The 21,356-nt window shown below is 34.6% G+C and overlaps 1 protein-coding gene across 1 annotated transcript; it reads right to left on the reverse strand.

The window, feature by feature from the left end:
* Nucleotides 1–288: 288 nt before the first annotated feature.
* LOC123562018 (toll-like receptor 4) lies at nt 289–6,299 on the reverse strand. Its single transcript, XM_053524760.1, has 3 exons — nt 4,793–6,299; nt 3,760–4,762; nt 289–3,486 (listed from the first exon to the last, which is right to left on the reverse strand). Exons 1-3 carry the CDS (start codon nt 6,266–6,268, stop codon nt 3,377–3,379), a joined length of 2,589 nt encoding a protein of 862 aa, XP_053380735.1. The 5' UTR covers nt 6,269–6,299; the 3' UTR covers nt 289–3,376.
* Between the last annotated feature and the right edge of the window lie 15,057 nt (nt 6,300–21,356).

The following is a 21,356-nucleotide window of genomic DNA, read 5'->3' on the forward strand; positions in this document are numbered from 1 at the left end:
ATCTTATCTCGAGCGCACAACATCTTATCTGTCGAGATCTTATCTCGTGCGAACGACATCTTATCTCGAGCGCACAACATCTTATCTGTCGAGATCTTATCTCGAGCGCACGACATCTTATCTCGAGCGCACAACATCTTATATCGAGCGTTCAACATCTTATCTGTCGAGATCTTATCTCGTGCGAACGACATCCTATATATATATATATATATATATATATATATATATATATATATAAATATATATATATATATCGTAAAATTATAAAATGACGTCACACGCTCGCTTAGTTTTTCTTAAATTTTAATATAAAAGGCACAAACTAGTTTCGCCGTGAATGGCTCATCAGTGTGTCTAAATATATAACAATAAGAGAAAGGGAATTAATTCAATAGAAATGACGTTGACGTCAAGGAAACAAGGGACGTAATTTCGACGTCAAACAGGGGAGTTAATGACGTTACAATGTTATTTATTAATCCGTATCATGTGAAATGTTCCGCATGTTTAATTTCGGTTTAAAACAGTCAAAAAAGTATTTTTTTTTTTTTTTTTTTTGTTAATCTAGCTGATAAACTGTTAGTTTTCATTTTATAAAATGGGAATATTGTAAATTTTGGCTCTGTTGTACAGCAAAAGTCTATATGGCTACTGACAGGTTATTGTCTTACCGACGGGTCTCTAATTTGTTGAGAATGAATTGTTCTTCTAGTTCTTAATTTGTCTCCGGTGTGACCTATGTAATATTCATGGCAGCCATTACACGTCATAACATAAATTACATTTTTCACATCACAGGACATATTTTCATTCACGTAAAATATTTTCCCATTAAAGTTAAATGAATTAGATTCTTCTATTTGTTTACATAGGTTACAGTTAGGTCTATTGCACTTGTAAACCCTGTTGTTTCTTTGTATATATATGGCAAGGCCCACTGTGTATATTCATATCATTTAGTAAAAATATACGACGGTCACCGTTTTTGCTTTTGTTTCGTTTATAATTTAAACCGTTTTACGGGTTAGTATTATAAAAACACAAACTAATAAACAGCAAAATTTCATTATGAATCAGGAATGAATTTAAGTCCTTGAGAAAATAAAGTTTTAGTATGTAGGATTCGCCCATATATCAAAGAATTTCCCCGTTTCCCCTTAAAGTATGCATGCAATTTTATAACTTTTCAAACCATGTGTAAACTGATGTTATCAGTCGAACTGCGATTTGTTGTTATTTTAACATGCAGTAAGCATCATTAAAATTTTTCACTTTTGAAGATATATGGCCAATTATGTGCACTGCTGATACACTTGTACTTGTAGGAAGTTTAAATAACATCTGAATAGGCGGGACCCTAATTATCTACTTCTTCGTTTGTTCTTATTGATGACCTAAACACACACAAAGGGCCCTAATATAAGAATAAAATAAGATGTCGTGCGCACGAGATAAGTTGTCAAGCGCTCGAGATAAGATGTCGTGAGCTCAAGATAATTTATTCTTTCAAAAAGATAAATGTATGTCCTAAACATACCACCATTAAAAATTCATTACCTATCAGTAACCATAATGTAAACATTTGTAACATTTTTACCGGAAAACAAAAGTAACTTTATACAGCTAGAAGTAGACATTTATAATGCATTTTATATTAAAAGATAGACCAGGGGCCGTATTCATAAAGCATCTTAAGTATAAGTTTTGACTTAAGTTTAAGATTTTACTTAAGTTTGTGGTGATTTCAACTTAAGTCTAAGTAAAAACTTAAGTTCTAGTCATAAAACAGCTAAAACTTAAGATACGTAAGAAATGACTTAAGTCAGAAAATAAAATAGCGTGGTGAGTACGATTAAAGTGTTGTTTTCAGATAAAAGCACTTTAAACATAATTGTGCATGTTGTATCTGTCTGAAATTAATGTTGTTTTTTTAATGTGTTGGTCCACAATTAAAAACATGAATTACTTATTAAGTTGTTTTATGAATAACAAATATACTTAAGTAAAATAAATTTCTAAACTAAGTAATACTTAAGTAAATAATCAATTTCTTATACTTATACTAAAAATGCTTTATGAATACGGCCCCAGACAAATTAAAATGTATATTTTGATGATCATAATGTAAAGATATCAAATTGATAACGTTACTACCTTTCTAAAGATATATTTAACAAATAATCAAGGCCTTCGAGTGGTTTATCGTCTGATTTACCACGGTTCAGAGTTCAGATGCGTAGGAATTGAACCACGAGGGCGTTAGCCCGAGTGGTTAAATACTGAAGCATCTGAACGATGAACCGTGGTAAATTAGACGATAAATCACAAGAAGGCCTTGATTGTTTTCATTCTGACATGCTCATTGATATATTTTAATAAATATTATGCTGGGCTTCATTTACGCGAGGAGTAATATATCGGACGTCATGCGGCAATTTGACGTCATAATTGAAGTCATAATGCTCTCGCGCGTCAACCGTTGTTTATCGCAGAATATACAGAGCTTGATTTTCTTCTTTGTTTAACTGGAAATCAATTCGAGCCATGTTAGAATATGATGTTAAAAATGTTGACTGGGTAAATCATTTTAAATGATGACTTGAAAACTTAAAATGCTTTAATCGTGTGCAAATATCTCAAAGTAAGCAAACAAACCTATACATTGTATTTCAACATACTTTAGCCATTAAATTGATTTACGACCCGAGAAGTTTCAGTAAAATTTACATGGTAAAATCCTTATCAAAATTGTGATTTTCCCAAACACTCCCAAAATGAAAACTTTCATTATGTCTGTTCTTTTCAAATCAGCCTAGCAAGAAAACAATCACACGACCCTTTCTTTTTTATTTGCCGAATCTTCTAAGTTATCTTCTAAGTGCTATCTAATATGCAGGAGTTTTGAAAAGTTAGGGTTTAATAAAATTCTACTTTTATCCGAACGTTCAGAACTACCTTGTGGGTGATTTTCCGTGCATAAAAGAACACTTGAAAATAGGCGTGGTGGTTTTACAATAAAACAATGTCAGGGTATAAAATGAGTCAAGCGAAAGCGACGCATTGCAAATCAAGGCATTTTAAAAATCACAAAAAGTCAGCTCAGCAAGGGCTTCAAAGACCAAGCTATATTATCTCGAAATCAAGCTTAACGTTTTGTGTGCTTGAAGCTAGTTCATATCGTTAGCCCCATTGTTTCGGGAAAGAGCATCGACGCCATCGAGGAATGGTTCCATATTTGCAAACCGATCTATTTCATTCATTGCGAGATCTATCTATGTATCTTGATACAACCGTTGGCCAATACGAAAACCCTCGTACAAGACCAATATCAAAACCCTTGATTAATAATATTATACTATTTGATAGCATATAATCATTCCCTTAACGCTTCCGTGAGATTATCCCAAAAAAGTAGTTCTCCTTCTTCTGTCGTGTATTCTATATACGTATTGGACTTTATCCATTGCAAGCCCGCCCGCTTAGCTCAGTAGGTAAGAGCGTTGGTTTACGGACCGCGGGGTCGCGAGTTCGATCCTCGGGCGGGGCGTATGTTCTCCGTGACTATTTGATAAACGACATTGTGTCTGAAATCATTAGTCCTCCACCTCTGATAATTCATGTGGGGAAGTTGGCAGTTACTTGCGGAGAACAGGTTTGTACTGGTACAGAATCCAGGAACACTGGTTAGGTTAACTGCCCGCCGTTACATGACTGAAATACTGTTGAAAAACGGCGTTAAACCCAAAACAAACAAACAAATTATCCATTGCAACATTTCAGTGGTCATATTTCTGGTTGGGACATCTTCTAACATAACAACTACAAGACAATTTTCACCCCCTCGAGAATAAATACTTTCCATCCTCGCCATATTGAACTCATATAAGCACCATTTGCTTTTCAAGAATTCTTTTGATAGAATTACAACAGTTTTTCTGCTGTTTCTTATCGCTTCAAGGATATTGTCTGCAATATTGTTTCCAGGTAAAAAGTCCCTATCATGTAAACACAACTTCATTTCCTGTTCCTCCATACGCGGAGTAATTTTGTCCAGTATAAAACGTAGGTTTTCATTTGCAGAAGATATGAACGCATCATATGTAAACTCTTCATTCGGATCATTATAAAGTCTGTTATAGCCAAATTGTCTGATTTTAGTTATCCTCATTAAATATCTTAATTTCCATCGGTTCTTGTAGATGATACCTCCAACAGCAATTGAAAGAAATACTGAGACGCCGATTGAACTGAAAACAATTACAGCTGTGTACGAGCGACATTCTGTATTAAGTTTATTAACGGCTTCAACAAATTGTTCAACTGAAAGTGTCGCGCCTGTTTTGTTGCGGAATGTGTAATCTTTAAAGTGAAGCATATTATCTCTATGTTTCACCATCCATTCTAAAAACACTTTTTCGTCACAGTTTGTTGTGAATGAATTGTTTGCAAGATCAATTGTGAACTTTTTACCTATCAGTTTAGCGTTTGATTCCAGTTTGTTTGTAAGTACAGTAGGGAGCGCGTGAAAAGAATTAGATTTCAGATTTAAATGTACCAAATTGTTTAATGTATTTACATCAATAGTCCAAGTTTCGATGCCATTCACACTTAAATCTAATGTTTCTAGCTGTGTCATTTTTGTAAATGCTGTTGGTGGTAAGTACGATATGATATTTGATGACAAGTTCAAAACTTTGACATTCACTAACTCTTCAAATATCACGGGACCATAGTGCTCATTTGAAAAAACTAATCCAAGGAAATTTCCTTAAAGCTGGAGATTTTCAACACCTTTAAAGTTGTCAAAAAACCCAACTCCAATATGTGAACAATAATTTCGAGATAAATACAGATATTTCATTTTTGGAAATGGTCCTATAGGCCCTGTCAATGCATAAAGGATATTGTCAGAAAAATCCAAATATTCAATCGCGTTTGACATTGGCAAAACTAGAAATTTTGTGATATTATATTTCAAATTACTACGAGCATATTCCACTATTTTTAAGTTCTTTGGAAAATATGGGTAGATTTTTAACCCATGTAAATCGTTATTTTTAAAATAAGGACAAGATTCAGTGTTTTTGCTTATATTTCGCAAGAACTCAGCCTGCATATACGGACAATAAGAATCGTCTTTCATAGTTTCGCTGTAGTTTTCAATGGGTTCCTTTTCATACAAAAGAGGATTATGAGCGCTATTTTGATCGTTAGCATACACTTCCTCCAAATTAACCATACACGCCAATTGTAAGAGATAAGGTGCAAACGTAAATTTATTGTCTTCTACGCGGAGGATTTTTAAACTTCTTGGAACAAGAATCAACGAATTTGTTTGAGCTAACTGAATCCGGTTACTGTTTAAAACAAGTTCATTCAATGTTGTATTCCAAAGGTAACAAGCATCTCGAAGTTTCAACTGAGTTCCCATACCAAACGTATTATAAACTTTAGAGTAGTTTAACGATTTGATTCTAGTAAACTGTAAGCTATATGAAATATTTTCCAACATGCGAAATCCAAGGCGTAAATTCTTAGATAAATCTAATATTTCTAAATATTGCATGCCTTTAAATGCCCCGGCATATATATTTTCTATGTTACAAGAAGACATATTCAAAGTTCTCACATGAGGAAGATTTTGCAATGTAGAGTTTGTAATTACAGAGATATTACAGTTTCCGTTCAATCCAGAAAGAACTAGATTTTGTAATGTCTTAATCATGCGATAGGACTCTGGAAGCATTTTGTTCTTCAGACCATCCATGTACAGAACTTCAAGGTTACTTAAATAAGATAAATCCGGATATGAGGCTTGTCCACTTGTATCTGCTTTCGAATTACCATTCAGCTTAAGAGTCTTTGTTGTTACCGGAAATTTAAAACCTTGTTTAACTGTTCCATCATATATAGCCAAACTGTTGTTGTTTATATCAAGTAGCTCAAGACGATCAAATCTGGCAAACGAACCGTTTTCTATAGAGCTTATTTCATTTTGTCCCAGATACAACTCATTCAATTCATCACATCCTCCCAAGTCAAACTCTTTTATCATTTGATAATCGTTCAGCTCCAAACGCAGGACTGAAACATTGAAAATAGATGAGTTTCTTATAAATCCACATACTTCTGACATCGGTAACTTTGTTTTGGAACAATCCATCTGATTATAAGCCTCACACAAGCATATTCCATCTGGTCCACAAGAAAATGCACTTGACACAACTAATACGACCAAAAGAAAACTCATTAATATTGCTTCCATTTTGCACGCAAGTGAAACGTTTACAAGTACATTTTATGTATAAACACTTATTTCGATATGATATATCTCATGTTTCTATTTGATTTGCGTAAATGTTCTACCCGTTTCAACTGAATGAACTTGTAATGTAATTAAACATAAACAATTTACGAGATAAAATATTATGTAGCCTTCTCAACATCATACTTACGTGATAAGGGTTAACTGCGATCAATATTTTTTATGATAGCTAAAAATACAATATTTCGCTTTAATGTCTAATGTTGATTTGACTATCTCATTGAACAATTACTATATACAGTTTATGATAAAAATATAAGGTTATGTGTAATAATGGCACTCTGCATTAGGTTTAAATTAATAAACACCTAAAACATGAATAGCTAAACACATGATATATGTATCCTACAAGAAGAAAACCGCCGACTGTTACTTGATGGCATTAAATTATGAATATAGCTCTATATACACAATTAATTCATATGTTTAATAACGTTAAATACATTTTATATCGATATGCTACATCTGAAGCAAACGTCTCAAGATAAAATACGTTGATATCTGTAACTTTATGGCAATAATGTTGAAATCTAAATGTTAAATACGTATAAATAGGTCTGACCCATGGTTATTTGGAGGTGTAGCGTCATATCAAGGGTTGTAAGTAAAAATTCCGTGTTACGGAATGCTTTTGTACTCAATGTTGTATATTTTGGACATTGGGAATCATAGAGTCCATCCAATGTACAGTCCCTGGATCGCGGATTTTTCAAAGTCCGTGTTTCCCCACGATTTGACCCTAGCGCAAACACTTTTAAGAGTCACGGGAATGCGTGTTTGTTTTTCCTGCATCCCCGTAATATATTTTACAGCTTACAACACGACCAAAAGCAATAAATTATGCGATTGCGATGTATTGCGAGGAATTAACGCAGCGCATCGCAGAAAAGTGCCAGTGGTTAGCGATGAATTCACAGATACCTTGGGTTTGGACCAGTTATGACCGTGTCCTGGTCTAAAATTTGGCCAAAAGCAGCAAAGACCATTGAAAAACATCATAAAAGCTCAAAATATAAGAATTTTAACAAAATCAATCCATTTTTTAAAACTCATAGAAATATCCACTGATCTTTAAAGGGATGTGTTCGTAGCGGTCGGTGGTCATAACATGTAGCTTATTGTCAGGTTATTAATCATCATTTCATTTGTTTTATTACCCAGTGATTACTGGAAGCAAACATGACCATCCATTTCCAGCTTGACCATCTGGCCTGCTGTGATTATCTATCTGTCAGGAATATGTACTTTACATGTATACTATATATTTGCAATGAACAACAAAAGTACGTTGATATACTAACTGGTAATTATCAAAGTAGCCAGTATGTACCCAGCCAGAACGCATTTTATTTTATGCATTTCAAGAACAATTTCTACAGAGACGAATAGTTAGGTTTTTATCAGAAATGTTTTTTCTCATTATTGTTCATTTGATTGTTTATTGATTTTTTTTTCATTTATCCCGTTTTGAAAGTATCATTCAAAACTGACAGACAGGTTTGCCATTAATAATCAAGTACATGTAATCCCGTAATTAATACAGCTACAAGAATAAAATGTGAAAGTTCCTCTTTTGAGGTGCATAATGACACTATTTTAAGAGCAAAAATATGTGAATGATACATTGGTCTTTTACATTTTCAAGTAAAATTCAGTACATTGTAATTATATAGTATAGGTAACTGTAATTTACCAGAGTCTGAGTGCGGAATGTGGCTCTCAGTTTAAATAATTACATCTAGATACCTCATGACTAGTAAACCAGGTCAAAGAAGGTACAAAATTTTATTTTCAATACACTTATAACATTTCCATAGGTCTTTCTTATCTACAGTTGCAATCTTATACAAATAATAGCGCCTTTTGTATATCTGAAATTCGAGCGTTGAGTGAAAGTATTTGTTGTAATCCCTGGCAAAGTTTCATACCTGTCCACTTTGAGTGTTCAATGTATTGAATTCATTCTATGTATTATACCGTGAGGATTTTATACTGCAAATTTATTCTCAAGTAAAATTCATAAGAACTCACTTAATTATAAAGATACAAAATGTGCCGTCATAATATTATAAAAAGGAATACCAAATAATATTGCATTATTAAAGGCGCTCTCGCGATAGATTTTTCGGACGGGTCGATATTTACCCTAACACCTTGCCAATTTGGTTGTGTTTCTGGTGTCGGCCCAGTACAATTTCTCCTTCTTTGCTGTATAGTAAAACAAGCACTTTTGGACATGGACTGTGAATTTCAAAACAAAATTGCAGCATTGACAGCTCTGTATTTCTGAAGAGTAATACTATCCCAGTCAATATATCACAGAAAAACACCACCATTAACAATGAACTTTTTTGCAACACATCAAATTATCTAGTCCATGTTTAAATTTCCCACTGACATCTGCCATGGCTGCCAGTCTGGTGTAGTTTTTTAATCCTTCTGCACAAAAATTTAGTCCTGAAAAACACACATAAAACAACTGTTAAAGACATCAGAAATGACAAAAAATGTACACATTATCAATAAATACATTTAGAATTTAACATGTCAAAGTAGAGATAGCGTTAAATTGGGAACTTCAAAATTTCTATAAACTATTTCCTAGGATACAACGACCCGGAAGTACTTCAATACCTGGGTGACACCTTCTACTCGAGCGGTCTTTTGCGCATGCCCGGAAGTGATTATCTAATGTCGCGTACAGCAAAAATGCGCAAATCATTGCATGTTCGCATGCATTTAGTGTATATTATGTATGATATACTGACTAGAGGTTAGGGTTAGTATCACCATGGTTACAAAATATATACATTTAAAGAACTTTTAGTTCATTTTTTAATTTTTTTTTATTTAACGTCGCACCGACACATGGTCATAATATGGCAACTTTCCAGCTTTTGAATAGTGGAGGAAGACCCCAGGTGCCCCTCCGTGCATTATTTCATCACGAGCGGGCACCTGAGGGGCAAGTGATACTTTTAGTTCAAATTGCTTCAGTCCGGCATATACTGGAGTCTGTAATTTATACCGGCGCTCCAACTCTGCATTGAGTCTAGCTGTTTCTAATCCCGTGCCGTACCCATACCGTACATTCGTATTCGTAAACTATAGATTTTGTTCGGAGAAAGGCTGAAACTTACATCGTTATATGAATCAAAATACTTCAGAAACACGTTAAAATCCGCTTATTAAGAAATCTGCCGTTTGATAATTTGATATATCTCTAAGTCATTTAGAAATCTAATATGGTGACCTATCACTTTTCTTTTTGTTTTAGATTAGGTAGTCATAACCAAAGGTATGTGCAGAGTTTGATTAAATTCTATTATGTGAAACTCGATAAAATAGCAGAAGTACCAACATAAAATTGACAAAAATATGCAAAATAGCCCTTGGGTCTGCTGAACAAGTATTCCTTTCTTTACAAAATCATTTTCTTTTGATTTCTTTGGGCATGTTTCATATAGATATATTGTTTTCCGTTATAAAAATCCTTAGATATCAAATTTATGCTGGTTATTGTACTTTACTGAAATATATTTTAGGAGTATAGAAATTTTGAAAAATGTTAAAAATAGCACCATATCTAGGGGCAAATTAGATTGAAACAAAGCTGGTGACCTAGTATTTTTATTTCATTTTTCAATACATCATTACATGATCTTTTAATACAGAACATTTCATCAAAATCTATTGTTGAGAAAAAAAATCCGAAACCGTAGCGAGCGTCCTTAACATGGACACGGAATCAATTGTCTACCAGTCGGCGTGATTACAATTCAAAGGTTAAACCGCCCCGTCTCATCCTCAAAAGTCTGCGTCGACTTATGATCTAGTTCGAAATTTAATTAAACTTAAAAAATCGTATATATAGAACATTTACAGACAACGCACATAACATTTACGATGGGTTTGGTGATGGGGAGATTGCGATACAAGAACTAATATGGCTTGTGTGCAATGATGAGACATGTGTAGCTACAAGACGACGTTTAGAGACATGTGAAATCCTTGTCGATGATGAATGTTCTATGCTTAGTACAAAAGGTTATTTGAATCTGTTGACCAGGTGTGCAGATGAGTAAGAAAAAACGACAGGTATTTCAATGGAATACAGGTAATATTTTCAAGTGATTTTAACCAACTCAACCCCTCCCCCCTCCCTGTTTCAGACTCGTCATACGCCCCCCCCCCCCACACCACTGTTTCAGACTCGTTATACGGCGAATGTGGTAAATTCTGTTTTGAATCTGAATATTCTCATCCGCTCTGCCTCATCATATAAATCTTGAAACAATGTTTAGCCAAAATGATGAAAACCTTATATCTTGCGTTAATGATCTTGAAAAGGGAAATTTAACACAAAGTTCATTGGATTTTATTTTAAAAAAAGACTTAAAAATATTGAAGAAAATGAAAACACTATGCATCTTTTTTCGCGGTGTTACGAGACGAACCTTTTTAATCGTGACAAATTGCAAACTGTGTCAGGTGTTTTAAAAGTATATGAAGATGAAGATGAGGGTGATTCTTATTGCCTAGAAACATTTCAAGCACCCAAAACATTAGGAATTAAAAATAGATGTCCTGTTATGCTGGTCGTGAATTTAAGTGAGAAACTCGTCAATGGTAGCACTGGTAGAGTTACAGAACTTCTTCCTAATCAAGTTGTTGTTCATTTTCCAAAACAAAGATTAACTGTTAACTTAAGTAGGTACCTATTTACGAAAATAAACCCTGTTTCTAGAATAACATTTTCAAAAAGACTTTAATTTCCTCTAATTCTTACTTTTGGTATCACTATTCATTAGTCACAAGTGATTGTGAAGATGCAAACATGCCTGGTCAAATAGGTGCTGCATTAGGTCGTGCAGTTTCTGCAGAGTAGTTGCAAGTGAAACATTTCAGACATTTTTTAATTAAACAGCATCCACGTCTCTTTTCTGAGTTTTACAATGCTGAATTTAAAACTGCATTGCCTGATTGTAGCTGTTGTAAGAATGAGTTCATACCTTCTGAGGTGTTAAATGAACTTTTTATACCCGTTGACTCCAATATTTGCTCTAGTACTGATGATGAGGATCATGAAATTGGTGATGATGATGGTGATAATGCTGACGATCTCTTTATGGAAGAATAACTACAACATGCATGACACTTGTATTAAGCAATAAACACACTTCAAAATTACCTGAATTATTTCAAGCTTAGACATGCAGAATGAGCACATGCATATGCAATTCAATCCATTTAAGTGTTAGGTCATCGCGTTCACTAAAAGAAATTACCCTCACAAAATCGTCTATGAATAATTTTACTATCACAGTGACATGTCAAAGTTATTGAAAAGATAATACCGTAACAATATAAACCATAACCTTTTACACATGACATAAAATAGTGGCATAGTGGCTAAATATGCTTTAATAGCGCCATTAGGTTTTGAAACTTACCCTGGAGTTTCGCATGGTCCGTGCTAGGGCAAAACATTTCAGTGCATATAGAAAATGGTGTCTGTCTCACAAAGTATACCTTAATGGAATATGACACTACAATATACATGCTACTTATATTATACAATAAAAACACTTCAAAATTACCTGAATAACCTAAAACTTAGACATGCAGAATGTGCACATGCATATGCAATTCAATTCATATAGGGTAAATTCGGGTAACTGAGCCACCCGGGTAACTGAGCCACTTACCGATTATACCCGAATTTTTCCGATAACGGTTGTGCCCCCCTATGTAATAAGTTGCCATTTACTTTCTGAGAATAAAACAATGTTTTGCCGGCGGGAAAATTAAAATTTAGAATTATCATCTCTGAAAGCGGGAATAAATAAATGAACGTACTCTGGTAAGTATCACGTAAATTTCTCATGTTAGAATTGAGGAATATACCTGCTGTAAAATCTGCGATATAGAGTGTTAAGTTCAGATAAAATCAAATGTTTATGTTTTGCAAGAAACGTTAACAAACCGTTTCAAATGATGCGGGTAAAAGATTCCGTATTGCAAATAAGCTTTAAGCGATCATTCTATATACCCGGACTCTTATCCAGTACAGCAAATGCGGATCTTCGCCCAAATACGAAACATCATGAACATTCTTGCAAATGTTAATGGTGCAATAAGACAGGTTTACAGAGGCTTTTAAAACCAAACTGCTGTACACATTGAAAAATACATCGTTTATATTAATAATCAAAGGCCTGAAGGTCCTGAGAGTCGGCTAATGATTGATGTACTGGTAGTATAGTCTACCAGTTTCAGTTTGTTTTTAGTTCCCCCCCCCCCCAACTCAACAGAGATTTTGTTACAATAAATGATATGAACATTCAATCGATGCCTAACGTGTAAAACTGATTGAAATTATACAAGTATTTATTAATAAACCCAATATATTTCTCTAAAATTGAAGAGTGGTTCGCAGAAATAAAAATGTTGAAAGTACAAACTACAATTTGACAGCTGACACTAAGATACTGCCCATGACTATATATATTTTTCCAGTAAATATTTGCCTCCGGCATTGCCAAAAGAGGCAATTATCGGCTGGTATATATTCGCACATGATAACATTTGAATATAACAATTTATATATTAAAATTTTACAGCGCGGATTGCCACATACAATTTGTAACGGATGGACGAAAGAACTGTTCAGATATTTTACAGATAACGGGATTGGCGATAACCGTGTCATATATTAGGTATTGTTCAATCATATTATAAGTTATGTGAATTTAAAGTATACTTACTTTTGCGTTTAGAGATATGTACATGTTGCTGAGAGTCAATATATAGTGTCACGAATGTTTACACTGACCGGAAAATTGCGCATTCGAAACTAAGGAAAGTTACACGGACTAGCTACCAATTTCGGAAATGATAACCGATATTAATAAATGCAGTTCTTATTTTAATTAAAACCATCATTTATTCTATTTCAGACCTGTTAACCCCTTCAAAACCATGTCAGTAATCCCTAAGTCCATGCACTTACAACTATCCATTTTGATTCATGTAGACAGACAGGCCCAGGTTGGGCTGAAAAAATGTTCGAGCCATTTTTACGTGGTCGATAGCAGGGTGGGTGTGGGGAGGGGTGTTCCTTCCCGCTTTGAATTGCAGTCAGATATTTAAATGTTGCAGGTGGTAAAAGGGCAAATGTATCAAACTGTAAAGTGGCAATATGGGGGGAGGGTGTGGGAGGATACCCCATCCTGCAAGTAGGGTTTGGGGTATCACCACAATAAATATTTGAGTATGTAGACCCTTGATACAGCCTTTGGTGCGATTTCTAACTGAAAATTTTATGTTTCAATTTCTAAATATTACCTAGATTCTTTATAGTATTACAATATCCAAAGTATGAATGACGGTCACTTCATATTTTTACTTTCAGATCATGCCTCAGGACTAGAATATGAGTCGGATATAGATTCTATGTATGTGTTATAAAAATAAATTCTAGAATCATTTCTGTTACAAGAATATCTATCATGTCTGTTACTTGAATGTTAAAATTTCATAACACAGCTCGATATTTACCCAAAATATTTTATCCGGATACGATTACACTTTTCAAAATCTCCAGTTTCAACAATACGTTTTACAAATTGTGGTGATACGAAGGCAGTTTAGCAGCAATTGGCAGTATCTGACATTTAAGTTTACGGTGAAATTACCTCTTATTTAAATCATTTCATCAAACAAGAGGGCCATGAAGTCCCTGTATCGCTCACCTGACCTATTGACCTAAGGACCATCAAGATTAACATTCTGACCAAGTTTCATTAAGATATGGTATAAATGTGGCCTCTAAAGTGTAAACTAGCTTTTCTTTTAATTTGACCTAGTGACCTATTTTTTGACCCGACATGACCCAGATTCAAACTGGACCTTGAAATCATTAAGATTACCATTCTGACCAAGTTTCATGAAAATACAGTCATAAATGTGGCCTCTAGAGTGTTAAAAACTTTTCCTTTGATTTGACCTAGTGACCTAGTTTTTGACCCCACCTAATCCAGATTTGAATTCGACCTATAGATCATCAAGATTAACATTCTGACCTAGTTTCATTAAGATATGTTCATAAATATGGCCTCTACAGTGTAAACTAGCTTTTCCTTTGATTGACATGGTGACCTTGTTTTTAATTCTACATGACCCAGATTCAAACTGGACCTTGAGAATATCAAGATTACCATTTTGACCAAGTTTCATAAAGATACAGTCATAAATGTGGCCTCAACAGTGTTAACAAGCTTTATCTTTGATCTGACTCGGTCACCTAGTTGTTGACCTGACATAACCCAGGTTCGAAACTGACCTAAGGTTTATCAAGATTAAATTCTTGCAAAGTTGCATAAAGATACAGTAATAAATGTGGCCTCTACAGTGTAAACAAGCTTTTCCTTGTATTTGACCTAGTGACCTAGTTTTTGACCCCACATTACCCAAATTCAAACTTGACCTATACAGCCTCAAGACTAACGTTCTGACTAAACTTCATTAAGATATGGTCATAAATGTGGCCTCTACAGTGTAAACTAGCTTTTCCTTTGATCTGATCTGGTGACCTAGTTTTTAATCCCATATGACCTAAATTCAAACTGGACCTTGAGATCGTCAAGATTAACATTCTATCCAAGTTTCATGAAGATACAGTCATAAATGTGGCCTCTACAGTGTTAACAAGTTTTTCCTTTGATTTGACCTGGTGACCTAGTTTTTGAACCCAGATGATCCAATATTAAACTTGTCCACGACTTTATTGTGGGTAACATTCTGACCAAGTTTCATTAAGATTGGGCCCAAATTGTGACCTCTAGAGTGTTAACAAGCTTTTTCTTTGATTTGACCTGGTGACCTAGCTTTTGACCCCAGATAACCCAGTATCAAATTCGTCCAAGATTTTATTGAGGGTTACATTCTATCCATGTTTCATTAAGATTGGGCCAAAAATGTATCCTCTAGAGTGTTAACAAACTCTTCCTTTGATTTGACCTGGTGACCTAGTTTTTAATCCCAGATGACCCGATATTGAATTCGTCCAAGATTTTATTGAGAGTAACATTCTGACCAAGTTTCATTAAGATTGGGCCAAAACTGTGACCTCTAGAGTGTTAACAAGCTTTTCCTTTGATTTGACCTGGTGACTTAGTTTTTGATCCAAGATAACCCAATATCGAACTCGTCCAAGATTTTATTGAGGGTAACATTCTGACCAAGTTTCATTAAGATTGGCTCAAATTTGTGCCCTCTAGAGTGTTAACAGTCAAATTGTTGACGCCGACGACGACGGACGATTGATGACGGACGGCGACGGACGACGGACACAGGGCGATCACAAAAGCTCACCTTTGAGCACTTCGTGCTCAGGTGAGCTAAAAAGTTGTTTCGTTTCGACAAAGCAGTCCAACATACACGATCTACTTTCGATTTAAAAAAAACTACAAGAAAATAAAATTTAATGTTTCGCCGATTTGTTTATTTCTCGAAAAGTAAGAAATAAAATCATTTTTAAAATCAGCAGTAATTAAACAAACCAGTAAGAGCTTCTTCTCCCGATAATGTATCCGCTTACTGGCTGCAAAATTCAACCCACGCAAAGTCGTAGAAGCGTTGTTATAAACAGGTCACGCGTGTTCGCCGACAAGTGTCCAGAATGTAATTAGGATTCATCCGCGAAGTCTCGTGGAAGAACTAACGTACTGCACATATCTTTTTCGGGTCATTTAAAATGAAGCTGTCATAATTTAATTTCATCGATGTGGTAAACCCTTTGATAAGAGGCATTCCAATGCTTTCAGAGGTACCCGACTCAATAAAATACTAGCAGTATGTTCTGGAACTATATTTTGTCTTTCGCTGGATGTTACGCAAGCTTGGTAAGCCTGCGCAATTCATAAAATGCACAGCATAATAAATTTGTTATTTGCTCAATGATTTTAAAGATTATTTTTTGAAACGGACAGGGTAACAAATGGATAATTTGGCTTATAAGTTTATATGCAGTTTTAATTTGAATTTGTGAACATCATAGTTGCTTTTCTGTGACAAAAGGGCATAAAATTAGTCATCATAATCGTATGCGCAAATTTATTACCAAATCCCGCAGAATCGTTATGCGTGTTTATGCTTAATGAGTTACCGCGGAAGAAAATACGTGGCTTTATTCGAGTCTTGCACAATTACAAGTCATAAAGTTGACAGATTACATCGTATATTTGTCATAGCAAATGGGATTGACATAACTGAACTTCATCCGAACAATGAACTCTTTGAAATTATAGACAATTTAATGGAATTACATCACTTCACTGTGTTGTGAGACCATTCAATGAGAATGAGAAATCGGGAGATAGCAAGGACTCGTCAAACACTTTCAGCGTTTAGCCGACTCAAAAATGAGGGAGATGGCATACCAAGGTCAAAATTGTTAGTTTTGGTCTAATTTCTCTTATCGTTGAAGTACTGTTAATAAAAGGATTTGGGTCATTTATGGCTGATTTGGGTTCATTATGCTGATAGCTGGATCCAAGCATCACATATTATGTCATATACAAAAGTTAAAGGGAACCAGATATTTGATAGAGCAAGTACTCGTTGCAAAACGTTATGTTTAAATTTGGACCAATCAGAAACAAGTTCTAAAAATAGCACTTCTGCTGGGGTATAAATAGGTAGATGGATGACAGAGAAGGCATTCGGTATCCAGCGGTAGAAGAAGACACGTCAAGGATTCAACTAATAATTTATCCCAGTACCTTGATAAGGAGACTATTGCAGTTACCCTGTCAGGGCGGATAAATTATTAAAAAGAAAACGTTTGAAGTTCATAGACTAATGAAGGGTTGTAGAATTTCAACAAGGTTTCGAGCTATAGGGCCAGCGCATAGGAGTTTTACCTTAAGGGGAGCTGAATGCTATAGACGATAGCAGATATAGGCTGAGCATCGGAAAGCTGAGACAGACACCCAGAGTTTTGTAATCTACTGAGATAGTAAGAGAGTTCCAGCTTATAGACGGTTCAGTATTACTGGCGAAGTACAGCCAATGCATAGGGGATATACCTATATGGTAGTTGAATGCTACATGTGACAGCATATAGGCGCTGAGCATCCAGGAGTAAGGGCATTCATACAGAGTTGTAACTTCAATTAAGAGGACAGAGGCCGAGCATCTATGCGATAGAACTCGTATGTTGTTGATTCAAAGACTTTGTCTGACGGGAACTTCAACAAAACGACCAGTCAAATAGAGTCTCCAGCCTATAGGAGTTTGAGCTATTTAAGATTGTTAGTTTGAAACATTTAGTGATTTGCCTGATCCCTGAAATTGTCTAGCCCATAATTAAAATAATTTACGAATCATTGGTACACGAATCATTTAGGCAGGGTAGCCAGAGGAAAATTCTGTATATGAGATATTTGGTCTCACCAGCTATACGTTTTAACAAAGGACATTCAATTTCGTTTGTCAGCTAGTCTAAGAAATAGTCACCTTAGGGATAGGACCCATTTCAATGTTCAAGATACTAAAGGCGTAGGCACCTCCCTGGGTCATATAATTCGTATCCTGACATACCACACTAATATGTCAACGTCTCTGCAAAAGGGTTATATGGTTGGACGGGACAGGTATTTTCATATATACATACACCTCGAGTGTCTCTGTGTCGTCCACATTTTATTTGATGCAACGAAAACAAAGAGCTTTTCAATAATATTTGTTTCATGAATAGGAGAATTTTTAAGATTTTTAAATCATTATAAAGTACTCACAAAGATATGCAGTTACGTGCTTTCCAAATTTTTGTCCGTTACCGTCTTCCGCAAAATTGGACTATTGGCGATCGAATGAAGTGATAATCTGGTTTAATATAGTCGTAAGCGGATTAATTTTGGTACCCGGTTTATTACATACGCTATACAAAGCGACGATCAATTCACAGGGAAGTGTTCCCATTGTCAGTGCACTGTTTCAAATCTTCAGATATTGACAGCATTGATGGTAAAATGCATTTTTTGTACAACACGCTGAAATGTAACAAAATGCGTTTTATGATCGTCACCTATGCTCAATATTTGTAAAATGTTAAAAATATTCGCTAAACTTAACCAGGGGTGGAGGAGAGTGGGGTGGGTAGCGGGGTCCTGACCCCAAGTGTCTGTGATCTTAATATATCGATCATCCACGTAATATATTAATAGACAATGCAGTGAAACCATAACAATTAGTGTGTGAAATTGTTAAATTAACGCATGAAGTAAAGATTTAACTATTGTAAGAAGTTTGATGACTTAGGGCCCATGCCATTAAAGGCACTGATCTCCAGATTTTGAATAAAAAAATATTTTTCTTTCAAATTGAAGTTTGGTCATATTATGAACATTAGAATATGAGTTTTTAAAAATGCCAAGTCAAGAAAGAAAGATGACCGCGTCGGGAATGGAACCTGGACCGCCGCGGCAATAAAGTTTTCCGCTGTCGTTACCAAAATGTTTTGGAGGATTTAGTGTGTAGTGTGCATTAAATATAGATATTTATAATCAAGGCATTATACCTCGAGTAAAGCGTTACAAACGCTTTTCGATTTTCATCGTAAAAAGTAGTTAAAACAACTAATTTTCATGTGTTTCAAAGCATTTATAAGAAATATAGCATTAATTTTCTCGAACGATCTGGAGACCAGTCCATGTAAGGTATTAGGCCCCTAATAGTAATGTTTAAAAATGGCATTTGCTTGGTATATTCTTACAGTTGACCATGCTTCGCACTTATATGCAAATTTTTAAAAACTTTTACCATGCCGTTTTTTATAAATTTTGTGTATTTTATGGTATTTCCTAAAGCTCAAGTAGGGAGAAATTTCAAAGTGGTGGCCTTTATCCAAAACGTTTTCAGAGAATTTATTATTCCATTATTTTTTATGAAAGAAACATCAAACTATTGGTAAACAATCATAAAACTTAAAAATAAAAACTGTCAATATCATTTTATCTAGGGTGCCTCGAGTAAACGGATTTAATCAGACAGAATTCCAACTCCAATATTGAAAAATTATGGTCGAATCCTGCGGGTCTATTTTGAATTTTGCTCACTTCATTCAAAAATAACCTTGGGGCAGAAATAAAACCTACCTACATTTCTTCCACAATATGTAATCTAAAGAATGAAGGCAAAATAGAGAACTTTTACCGCACGTAACTCAGTATTTTTAAAGATGTCTAACTCTACCCCTTCTGTTTTTAAGAGGTAAATTCACTTTTAACAGCAAGAAATCGCATATCAAATGATTTTTTTTTCCATTTTTGTACAATAAATCAATAACAAGTCTTGAAAGAAGTAAAAACTACTAGAAAAAAGGGAAAACAAGGAAAAAAATATGGTCCCAGTAGGGCTTGAACCTTCGCCCCCCTGAAAATTGCTGTCAAAGTAGGTTTATGGTAGGAATTGAATATTCTTCAAAAAGGAGGTACTCTATTATGGGCCTAATACCTTAAGAAATTAGTATTTAGTTAAAATGCCACAGGTTTGAATATTTAACTGAACTCCACATTGCAAGAAAGAGGCGACAGCACAGGGACAGTCGCGATTATTCATAATTACAGTCCAAAGTATATAGTGAAAATACAAAGCTAATGGTTCTACATAATGCAGATAATAGAGGCAATTTTTATATCTCATGTAAAGACATTTTATTTGAGAATAATTTCTGAGTTAAAGTGGCTACGCTGTTTTGAATATCCTTTGTACAGACAAATAGATATTTACGTATTGCACCATTTCTCATATTATTTCCTTGTTATGCAAAGAGATTAACAGATTAAGAAATATTAATATAGACTTTTCACAAACATGACATCCCTTGATTAGCTGATGAAAAGATCTTGTTTTGTTATACACCTATATAGATTCTGTCAAAAATACGGCTTATAGTTTACAAGAAAATACGAACAGGCAGAAAAAATCCGTATTGTACCTTTTGTATTGTATGTTGCCGAACGACTTTCATTTAATATGCATGAAATGACACAGTTCTATAAATAGCACACACAAAACCTACCCTCGGGTACATTTCAACAATTAAAACTGTTAAAAAATTGAAAATGCCTTCCATAACAAAACGGCAAAACAAACAGTGGAGGTATATAATTAACGGGTCATTATAACAGAGGCTAGATCGGAGCTTGTGCGTCTCGTGTTACCCGGCCAGGCAAAATTCACTCGAGCCGAATGCAGCATCCCAGCTTAAGCTACTGTTATAACAACCCTATTATATTTCCAGTCATTAACGTCCGCAATATGTTTTTGTTCGTTTTCGATTTTTTAATTTCCGTGTACGTGTTATAAAATGCAGGTTCAAGACAGAGGGAAATTTAGTTTAATTTGTTGGTCATGTCATAGATACATCAAGGCGTTTTTGATAGGCCACGATTTTTTTACATTCAATCAAGTGTTGGACGTGCTTCCTAAAAGTTGTTGAGAACGAAGCATTGCGTATTTAGTGCGAAATTAATTACCTATATGACTTTTTTTTATTATCTTAACATAATAAATTCATTACCATTCTTTGAACACAATTAAAATATTCGAAACATTTTTACAATAACGTCATACGGAAAACAAAAGTAACTTTATAAAGCTACTTTAAACAGTTAAAAGGTAAAATTCAATGAGCTATTTTACATTGGAAGATAGACAGACAAATGTCCATTTAATGATCATAAGGTTTTGGTGACCTTTCTACGTATGATTTCAAACAAAACAAAAATACTTAATAAAGAAACAGACGGTGTAGTCACGTCAATGTAGTTAACCGGAAGTAATTCTGCAACGTCATCAAGTAGAATAAATCCAGGACAGGTATACGGAAGCGAATTAATGGAAGCCCAATAGTAAAGGTATCATAAGACTTCGTCACTACTTTTCTAAAGATATATTATGATGTTACAAATGTTGACTGGTTAAATAATTCTAAATGATCTCCTAACAACTTGAAATGCGC

Source organism: Mercenaria mercenaria, chromosome 2 (genome assembly GCF_021730395.1).
Source record: "Mercenaria mercenaria strain notata chromosome 2, MADL_Memer_1, whole genome shotgun sequence".
NCBI classification, from domain to species: Eukaryota; Metazoa; Mollusca; class Bivalvia; order Venerida; family Veneridae; genus Mercenaria; species Mercenaria mercenaria.

What these genes read in the sequence shown, in the direction of transcription:
- LOC123562018 (XM_053524760.1), bottom strand. Translation starts at nt 6,268, where the DNA reads ATGGAAGCAATATTAATGAGTTTTCTTTTGGTCGTATTAGTTGTGTCA. An exon ending in TTTTTGACAACTTTAAAGGT is followed by an intron (nt 4,763 to 4,792) that starts GTTGAAAATCTC and finishes TAAGGAAATTTC; the next exon opens with CTTGGATTAGTTTTTTCAAA. An exon ending in AATGTTGCAATGGATAATTT is followed by an intron (nt 3,487 to 3,759) that starts GTTTGTTTGTTT and finishes TTACCTACTGAG; the next exon opens with CTAAGCGGGCGGGCTTGCAA.